At 36.1% G+C, this 11,032-nt stretch overlaps 1 protein-coding gene across 1 annotated transcript in view; it reads right to left on the bottom strand.

Annotated features, from left to right (window-relative positions):
* Positions 1–4,821: 4,821 nt before the first annotated feature.
* usp34 (ubiquitin specific peptidase 34) overlaps positions 4,822–11,032 on the bottom strand; it is a 480,412-nt gene continuing 474,201 nt past the window's right edge. Inside the window, exon 79 of the mRNA XM_039738342.1 lies at positions 4,822–5,641. Coding sequence (XP_039594276.1) covers positions 5,031–5,641 — 611 coding nt within the window. The 3' untranslated portion in view covers positions 4,822–5,030. The remainder of the gene's footprint in view (positions 5,642–11,032) is intronic.

Below are 11,032 nucleotides of genomic sequence, written 5' to 3'. Positions count from 1 at the left end.
CCAGTCACGAACTTTAGAAACAGATTAAAAGCACAGATTCAGTCCAGAGATAAAACTGAACAGACTTCTCTAAAAACCCTCAAAACTGAGTTCTAGATTAATATGGGGCTATAGAGTCACTACTGCCATATGTACAGATTATAGTGATATTCTTAGGCCCCATTCATACTACTATGTTTTCATGTAAAAGCGCAGACATTAGATTCTCTTTTTTTTTACCTTTCGTCCACACTATCCTAGTGTTTTTAATCCCTGACAAAGAATACTTTTGAAAATGCTCTCCAGAGCTGTACACTTGTGAAACCACAGTCTCAGTGTTTTAATGTGCACGGACGGGAACAGAAATGTTTGCAAACTCAGACTAACTAACTAACTGTGCTCTGATTTTTTTTTGTACTGATTAGATCCAGCTAATTACAATGGCTCACTTCCTACATTGTTACCCTTTATGGAAGAAAACCATATTACAGCGCAGCAGACACAGAGTAGTTGCTTTCCATGGCGCTTGTAATGCTTACCTGCATGCATTAAAATTGTGTTTTGTACACTTTGAATGCTACTTATGTGAACAAAAGGCAAATAATTTAGTGGCAGGCTACAGTTTAGCAATACGTCCTGTGGCTAGCAGCACTACCATCCCTTCATGGATTTTTCTGGTAATGCACACATGCCCAGTAAAGGCTAATGGCTAATCATACGTGTTTCCAGTCATTTTTAGTGTTGACAGAGATACTTTTGGAAACAATGTGAAAACACTAGTGTGGGCGAAGATGGTTTTAACTTATAAAGTTTTTAAATGAAAACATGGTAATCTTGGCATAATTCTAGTTATACGTACTAATTTACATGCAATCAGTAAGTGAACTTTAATAGGTGGCATAGCAATAGGAGACAAATAAAAAAGCCCTAAAAGTGAGCAGACTGGAAAAAGCCTTAAGCGGTTTTCAATACCAGATATCCTTTAGCTAAGACGTTCTAGTAAATCTAAAGTAAAAACTTTTAATTAGGGAAGATCTCCATCCTTGTTGGACATGCAGACCAATTATCTGCTGATAAAATATATCCAAATACAGTAACTACTCAAAACAAAAAAGCAAACATTTAATTGAACATGCAAACATTCACTTCACACTTGCTTCTTGAACTCTTCAGTTAGGTTAAGCCATGAAGCACAGGAATCTATGCTGGTTACCTGTGCAGTAAGTTTTCATCAAATGTGTAGAAAAAGAAAAATATACATGTATATTTTTAGTTCAATAATCTTCTCAGTACTCATCCATTTCTGAAGCTGTATTTCTGCTACTACAAATATTCGTTAGTTAAGAAAGAGATTTGAAACATGATTCTGCCATAAAGTATGAAATGGCTACAGCATCACTCAACTAGAAACACAACTGCTGTTGGATTAATTAACAGGGTTATAAAATTGATTGCCTTTTTGCCTGTTAGCAATGAACTTGGTCATAGGGCTAAAATATGCTCATTGTAATTTGATACCTGTTGTGATGTGGGATTTTGCATATAAATTGATAAATGTTTTGTATGTCTTTATTTATAATTTAGGCAAACCAATGTAATTTAGTGGTACCTTGGTGAGAGGCATTCTTGTTTATCCCCCCCATGTTTTACGACTTTTCTTTGTAATTTTATGACAGGATTTGGGGGATGTGTTTTTAAACCAGTTTGATGAGCATTTCTTTGCTAAAGTCTTTTCTCCCATCCCCCACACAAAGCCAGGTTAGCGTAATATATGGTCTTGGGGGCAGGAGATAAGATGTTCTATTTCACCCATTGGTCTGAGGTAGGGCTGTTTGGAATTGGCTTGTCTCAGAGGCCTTCAAGTACCATGATATCCTATTCGCTGTAGGGAGTTGGTCAGAAAACCTATAAATCTGCTTGCTCAACCACATTCTCTCTGACTGACCCACATACGATGAAGAAGCATCTCTCTTGCTAACCTGTGATGATGAAGACAACACAATGAAGAGCACAGCTCAGCAGCCATTTTGAACAGACATGTGGCTGAAAGCTGAGCACCAACGATGCTTTAACTAGAGACATTTTAAGTAACTGCAAGTCTGTGTGCCACCTGAATTACACATCACCATTTTATCAGGTTGTATGGTTGCCAATATTCAAATGTACTTTGCATTTTGTTATTATTTATGAATATTATCAGTAAAACATTATTTTATGTGTAACTTAACTCCTGCTTGTCTTTTTACTACATCTAATTGCCTGAGGTTATAGATATCGAGGGGAAGTTGGGGATAAGTTATATAAAGTGGTAAGTCTGTGAGATTAGGCATTCTAAGGCTACATATTAATAATACAATAGGGGACAGTAGAGCAATATATATATTACTCTACCAAGATAAAACAATACCTTAATTAACAATTGACAAAAATACATTAAAAACCCAAACAATCTGCCAAGAATGTGTATGGCTTTTAAATTATTGATGGAGGAATCACTTGCTTGTTTGAATTGTGTTTCCTTAGCCTCTTTAGCCACTCTTACTGTTTTCACGGGTATGAATTATTTAAAGTTTTGAACTATGAAACTCAGGAATGTAACAAGACAATCTGTGAGAAACTAATATAATCCCAGTTATTACCTAAAAAAAGTCATTTACATGAAATGCAAAACAAAACTTGTTATTTACTCATTTTTATGAAGGTTACACAAGCCAGCATACTGTAGTTAATGACAGGCTATAAACCCCTATTGATGAAAATGAGACAAAAATGAAGATAAGTGGGTTAAGGAGTAAGATTTATACAACTGAATTCAGGTTCTGATGGTAAAAACAAACAACACAGAAGAGTGATTAATAAAAGTACCAAAGACTCCTGCCTTTTGAATGTATAAAATCAGGCAAAATATTCTTGAAAAAAAATGTGAGACATGAGAGTAAAAAAAAAAAAATCCCACAACCTCATATAACACAAACACCAAAAGTATACGACAGTTGGAAAGCTTTTTTTTTTTTTATAGTCGCTTACAAGAATATGAGCATGAAACAATTTCTGTTTTATAATGTGAAGGGTGCCTGGGGGACACATGTGACAGGTCTTTTACATGAGAACTGACAACCCAAAATGAACTGGATATACTTAAATTCACTAGAAACAAAAAGAAATAAATTGTTTTGTTCTTCCTAAGTCAGTTTAACAAAACATACAATAGTTACAGATGTTACAAATGTATTGAAGGACTCTGAAAAATGACCTTAATAATAAGAATACTTTGATGCTGTTACAATAACTGTTTGTTCTGGAATGCAACATAAATTTCAGATAATAATATTAATTTTATTTAATTCAGTCAATCAGATTATTTAAATCACAGGCTGAATAAATTAAAATATGCAAAAATTTATTAACTCCTTAAAACAAAATTTTGATTGGAACATTTAACTATAAAATAAATTAACCAAGAATTAATAAAAACATATACAAAATTCAATTAACATTAAAATGGACATCAGGTATCCAGAGTACAAACAACATGTGCGTATTCTGTTGCCCAGTTCAAATGCAAAATAAACTGAAAAGTTCTAAAATCATACAACACATAATTTAAGATTAAGCATATCTTGGAACTTGTATGCACTGTATCAATAATATTATTGCTGTTGTTAAACTGAAGAAAAAAATAACACAAACTGCTAAGCAATCTCTTATTTTTTTTTTAGCAAAATATGTGTAAATCTACAGAGATATGCTAGTTGGAGTACATCAGTGAATTTGACTGCATATTCCCAAGTACAACTTCAAGATTTAAAGAAGCATCAGGATTAACTGAGAAACAACTGCCTACTGCTTTACTTAAAATATATTTCGTATTATCAAAAAATACAATTTATGCAATTACTAACTAAATCCATGCTTCTCAGTAGCTTTTCCTGTGGATGTATTTTTTTTTTACCAGTTTTCTTTTCCTTTTGTGTAGGGTGTATAATTAAAATGGCATGAAAAAACTTAATGAATGAACATATAAGAAGCACAAAACTATGCATTTAATTTCATAAGGTGGCAGGTTGTCACTGATGTGTAAAAGAAACTACATGTGAGTGTGACTTCAGTGTTTCCTTTATATTGTTCTTTCAGATGTTCCTTTAAATTTGTATTTTTACATAACAAACTACAAGGAAATCAAACTGGAAATGGTAGCTTGGTATCTACAGGAATGTATTTAAGTAAATAAAAAGCTTAGATTGTTACATCAAGTGTGCTTTATTTGTCTCACAGGTATCCTGCTCAATAAAGCACCATTTCATATTGGTATATGCATATATATGATATATACACATATACTTGTACACACCCACTCACTCATACCACCCATGCTCTCACGCATCCACACACTATCAAGCCACATTTAGAAAGGATTCTTAACAGAATCAAGTTTCTTGTGGTTATTTAATATACAAGTAAACGTATTGTGGATAATAAGAACCACAGAAATACGAGGCATTCAGCCTCTTTTAAGTACAAAACTGGCACAGAGGACACCATATTATACACAGTAAAAATGCAATTAATTTAAAGTACATACAGACAGGGGAGAAGTGTAAAATTCTGTAAACCTTCTCCCACTGCGGCAACCTTTCAACAAAGAATCACTTCAAATAACTCTGAATGAAAAGAATGAAAAAGCACAATACCTTGAATTTTTAGAAAATGTGCCAAAGCTGCAACTTTATCATTCACGTTATATATATATATATATATATATATATATATATATATATATATATATATATATATATATATATATATATGTATATATATATATATATATATATATATATATATATATATATATATAGATAGATAGTTGTAATTGGATTCGATTTTTCTTCCAGAAATCTTCAGCCATATTCATCTATTGCCATTCAAGCAGAAAAACTTATTTGACAAAAACTAAAGCATGGAGCAGTTGATGAGACAGCCAGAAATAAACAGAAGGTATACAAAAACAGCATTTTAAAAAGAATTAAAAGCATACATGCCCAGGAGCACTGTCAAGAAGCAGTGCGGTTTCCTTTTCCAGACAATTTGGAGACCACACCTATTGTTGATTCAAGAGTCCTACACAAAGTGTCCAAAATGTCATTCTTCTGCATGAAGGAAAATAGTCCTCTGGAATGAACACAGCTAGTTGTTATACTGATCTCTGGATCTTGTAAAGTCAAAATTGAATTATCACAGCCTTTCAAGTCTGACATGTCAGTCAGTCCAGCAAAAACTGAAATAGATGTAAATTGTGGGTCTTCTTCAGTGACATCTGATGTCTTTGAACTTTGCACCTCCTCTTCCTCCTTATTGAGTTTATCTTCTTTTTTACTTTCTGCACTATGCTCCTCAGAGGTTTTGGGGCAAAACAATGTCTCCTCTGAAACAGAAGATGACAACTCCATTTTATCATCTTTAACAGAAATGTTTTCAGGTGTTGGTGGATCTTGTTCTGTCCCTGGATCTATAACGGAGGAGTCTCTTGTTTCAGTGTCAGAAGTACTAGTTGGAGTCAGAGCTTCTCTTGGTTCAGACTTCATTTCACTGGGACAACTTTCAAGGGTGTGATCTTCTTCGCTGCTTACTCGTCTCCTTTTAACTGGTGTAGCACCTTCTTCATCTAAGAAAAACACAAAACTGATTACAACAGAAAAACCTGCATGCGTTTATGATAATGAGAAGTTCTTCTACAGAGAAGGGAAGTATTTTTATTTGTGTGTTTCTTTCAAATTGAGATATACCGGTATATCTCAAAAAATTAGAATATCATCAAAAAGTTCAATTTATTTCAGTAATTCAATTCAAAAGTGAAACTCATATTATATAGATTCATTACACACAGGGTGATATATTTCAAGCGTTTATTTCTTTTCATTTTACTGATTATGGCTTATAAGTAATGGAGTATATGGAGTAATCCCTCCTCGATCATGGGGGTTACGTTCCAGAGCCCCCCGCGATAGGTGAAAATCCACGAAGTAGAAACCATATGTTTGTATGGTTATTTTTTATAAATTTTAAACCCTTAGAAACTCTCCCACACTGTTTATAAATATTCTCCAGATAGTTATACAGTAAACCCTCATTTATCGTGGTTAATCCGCTCCAGACAGATAAATGAATTTCCATGAAGTAGGATTGTTTATTTATAAATCTAATATTTTCGCAGTTAGAGCATAGAAAACCCGTTTACGGCCTTCTAAATACGTTTTTTTAACATTATTAGAGCCCTCAAGACATGAAATAACACCCTTTAATCAAAAGTTTAAACTGTGCTCCATGAAAAGACAGAGATGACAGTTCTTTCTCAAAATTAAAAAAATGCAAACATATCTTCCTCTTCAAAGGAGTGGCATCAGGAGCAGAGAATGTCAGAGAGAGAGAGAAAAGTAAACAATCAAAAATCAATAGGGCTGTTGGGCTTTTAAGTATAACCAAGGCACCGCAATAAAGCGGCCGCAATGAAGGGATCAATGTGAAAGTAGTCTTTCAGCATTTTTTAGAGGAGCGTCTGTATCTTCTAAGCAAACAGCCTCTGTACAAACAGCCCCTCTGCTCACACCCCCTCCCTGTCAGGAGCAGAGAATGTCAGAGAGAGTGAGAGAGACAGAGAAAAGCAAACAATCAAATATAAATACGGGCTGTTAGAGCTTTGAAGTGTGCGAAGCATTGCGCGGGAAGCATATCGTATATCATTGAGGAGTTTTATTTAATACGTAATATGTGCTCTGATTGGGTAGCTTCTCAGCCATCCGCCAATAGCGTCCCTTGTATGAAATCAACTGGGCAAACAAACTGAAGAAGCATGTACCATAAATTAAAAGACCCATTGTCCGCAGAAATCCGCAAACCAGAGAAAAATCCGTGATATATATTTAGATATGCTTACATTTAAAATCCGCGATGGAGTGAAGCCGCAAAAGTCGAAGCGCGATATAGCGAGGGATCACTGTACACTGTTCTACTGTGCAGTGACACCTGAACAAATATGACCAGCACGGTAGAGTCAGCAGAGGAACACCTTTTCTGCATCCAAAGTACAAAATTCAGTTCTTGAAGTTTGCAAATGATCATCTAAACATGCCTGATGTATTTTGGAAACAAGACCTGTGGACAAATGATGTCAAAATAGAACTTTTTGCAAAGGTATGTTTGTAGAACAAAGCTTGCCAAATTCCAGGAAAGAAAACCTCTCCAACTATTAAGAAAGGGGTGGATCAATCAGGCTTTGGACTTGAGTTGCAGGCAGTAGCACAGGGAACATGTTATTGGTAGAGGGAAGAATAGATTCAAATTAATATTAGCAAATTCTGGAAGCAAACATCACACCATCTATAAAAAAGTTGAAGTTAAAAACAGAATGGGTCCTACAACACGATAATGATCCGAAACACACCCCAAAATGTGCAATGGAATACCTCAAGAGGCTTAAGCTGATAGTTTTGAAATGGCCCCTACAGTTCCTCGACCTAAACATCTATTGAAAAACTGTGGATAGATCTCAAACGAACAGTGAATGCAAGACGGCCCAAGAATCTCGCAGAATTAGAAGCCTTTTGTAACGGTGAAAGCATGAAAATAACTCCAAGTAAGAATTGAAAGGCTCTTAGCTGGCTACAAAAAAGTGTTTACAAGCCATGATACTTACCAAAGGAGGTGTTACTAATTACTAACCATGTTGGGTGTCCAAACATTGGCATGTCACTGTATTCTCATCCACATTTGGGACAATAATCTTTATGTGAGTGATGATTAACATGAATAAAGCTTGCCTTAACATCATCTCACGTAGTGTTGTGGGGAAATATAAAAATCTGCGAATGATCTCAAGTGTTGTAAAGCATTGCAAAGTTTGCTGCATAAATAGAGAAATAAGTTGGTTGTGAAATACCTGCATCGTACATGTAATGCTACCAACACTTCATTTCACATCATTTTGGCTGACAGTGCACAGCTTCTCTGCATAGGTGAAGTGATCATGTAATGCAGGGGTGCCCAACTCCAGTCCTGGAGGGCCACAGTTGCTGCAATGTAACCCTTAATTAGTGATCTGTTTTTGCTGCTAATTAACTTCTTTTGAATTAACTTTAATTGACTTGGTTTTTAAGAAATGCTTCCTTGAATTTCTTCATCGTTTCTCTGAATTGCTTCATTTCTTTCCTTAAATGGCACCCGAACAGAAGTGAAATGTGAGTGAGCTAACAGAAGACCAACTAAGTAAGTCAGGGCCTCAAACTCCAACCAATTTCACTACAACCAGTTGCTTAATGCGGCGCTGAGTCGTTAATTAAATCTTTAATTCCATGGCTTGTTGTTGCTCTCATTGTGCAATAGCAGACATTGACATTTCTGAAATTGTTGGTTTTCTGTTTTCTAAGAGCAGATCAGCATTCCTGAGACCTTCACCTTTCTTTATTTTCAGATATTCTATGATGGTTACAGTTTGCTGGTCCTATTTTGGCTCATTTTGTATCTCTTCATTGTTTGGCTGCTAATTAAGGAAAAAGAAACAACTGAGGGGTCTGAGTTTTCAAGAGCAAGTCAAATAAAATGAATTTAAAATAAGTTAATTAGCAGCAAAAACAGGTCACTAATTAAGAAATGGGTTAGAATGAAAACCTGCAGCCACTGCAGCTCTCCAGGACTGGAGTTGGGCACCCCTGATGTAATGTAAAAGATTTTCTATGAATATTCTGTAAAATTAATAGCTTTTTTCAAATTTATTGTTGTCCTGTGTTTCTAGAATATTCTGTCTTTCCAGGGATGTGAATGCCAATCATTGCCTGAACCAATCGTCTGACATCTTCTAGCAAGTTAGGACTGCTCATGCGCTTTCCTTAAATCTTGGTGAAGTAGTAGTTTCCAAAATTACAAAAATTGTAAAAATGCTTTTACTTCCGTTTTTAAGAGCACGACTAAATTTGAGTCACTCTGAGTTTTTTGAATGAGTTAGGGCCGTTTTCCTACTTTATGAAACGTGATAAATATGGGCACTGAAATCGATTTGGCTGAGCAGAAAGCAAATGACAGATGCCAATAAATCAGGATTATTGTACAGAATATGGTCTTAGAACAAGGGCTTTCGATTTACAGTATCTATCTGCCAGAAACATCAAACAGGTACAGTACCAGAAAGAATTGTGCCTTTCGCAAGACCATCATGAGTAATTAAATAACTTGGGACTAATTTTAGCACACAATGATTATTTAATCATAAAAATATAATCATTTTAAAAGCAGACTGGGCATTAAAATGCCCTAAACATTGGTTTAAATCACTAACAGACCATTGCCTGACTTCTAAATTATTTAAATATGTGAAACTGATTTGATAATAGATTCAAACTGGCTAAAACTACACAAAAGGCCAAACTCTGCTGCCCATTCAATGCATTTCCTGTATTCCTAGTCAGAGAACAGTGGGGAAACAGGAGACTGGGAGAAAAGGTTTTGTATGTCAAAGAGTAAGTATATTTCCTCATCTCTGCCTACAGTACATGCACATAAGACATGCTACAGACTGTTCTGAACATCCAATGATTATGCAGAAACTTGAAGCAACGGTTCCAAGAATAAAGGCTCAGGGATATTCTGTTATGACTAAAAGAGAAACAAACCATTTTATAAGATCATATATTTTGATGAATAGAGGAAGACTTAATGGGTAAGATGAATTCATCCAGCAGTAATACCAAAATATCAAATGATATTAGATGTAATGGACAGCATGCATAGACTGGCTTCCCTGTCGGAATTGGCTCCAATCCCGTAGCTGGATGGGAGGCCAATAAAATGGAGAGATCAGGGGAGGCTCTGTATCAAGAATTCATGCTTCACCTAACTGCTAGTTGGCAGGATCCCTGAGTTTTGCCACCCATTTGGACACCTGCAGCGTAAGCTGGGAACTGTAGTCCAGTGGGACAGCACTGATAGGGTCCATGGGTAACGCAGGGAGTTGCACTCCTTACTTTATGGAACTTCCGTATGACCCAGAAATGCTTCCAATGGGCAATGCTCTGGCACCAGAAGTACTTCTGGTCTTCAATAAAAGGAAGAGCACTACCTTATCCAGGACATTCATAGCCAGGATAGGAGACAGGTAATGCTTGTCTAAAAGGAGAGCATAAAGATGAAGAAAGAATTATACTGCTATGCTGAGGAATTCTGTTGAATGAAAATTTGTGTTTTGAACCCAGGACTGTGTCGGTGCATGTGTGTCTGGGATATGGAGCTCTGAGGCAATCTTGTTGATCACAATTGGCGTAGTCGGCAGGATTTCCCTGCCTGTAAGTGTGGGAAGGACCTACAATATATACAATTTTTTGTGACAAAAAGCCTTCAAACAATCTTACAGTTTGCTTTTTACTGTGACAGGCATACCTCCTGAATTAGGGAAAACCCACATAAAAGAAGTGAAACCCTGATGAAGCAGGTCTGGTGAGAGGCAAAGAGAACATGGCTAAACCCACTAAACCTCATCCACAACAAAGATGGGGATGATGTCTAGAAAAGTGCACTATGGATGTTTTCAGTGAAGGTTCTGAGACAGACGTATGTGCCATTGTTAGTTTGACATGCATAACTGTGTCCAATATTTGTACCTGTTCAAAAGCCAATATGCAATGTTATAGTCTGTTGCATTTCTCCAATGACAAGAAAGCCACAATGAGTGGAAGTGCCTGTCTAGCGGTATGAACCTTGAGGTCCTATTGAGGCACGTGGACAACCCTGGTGACTTCAGAGAAAGCCGTAATGATGACTTCAGTATAGACCCACAGATTTGAGAATATAACTCAGGAAAACCCCCAAGGGAAAAGTTTTTCAGTGAGTGACTCTTATATCTCTTCTAGAGGTGAAGGGAAGTAATGGGATAAATGTCTGGATCCCAGTTATAAATTGCTGCCAAGATGAATTGGTCCTGTAAGCAAATGCCCGGGATCTATCACCCATGATGTTCTCCTGCTTCTCCTGCCAGTGAATTCTGTGCATGGCTCCCTTCCACTCATTTTCT

Source organism: Polypterus senegalus, chromosome 16 (assembly GCF_016835505.1).
Source record: "Polypterus senegalus isolate Bchr_013 chromosome 16, ASM1683550v1, whole genome shotgun sequence".
Lineage (NCBI taxonomy): Eukaryota > Metazoa > Chordata > Cladistia > Polypteriformes > Polypteridae > Polypterus > Polypterus senegalus.
Note: the sequence above shows the minus strand (reverse complement) of the source record. Positions and strands in the feature narration are given on the sequence as shown.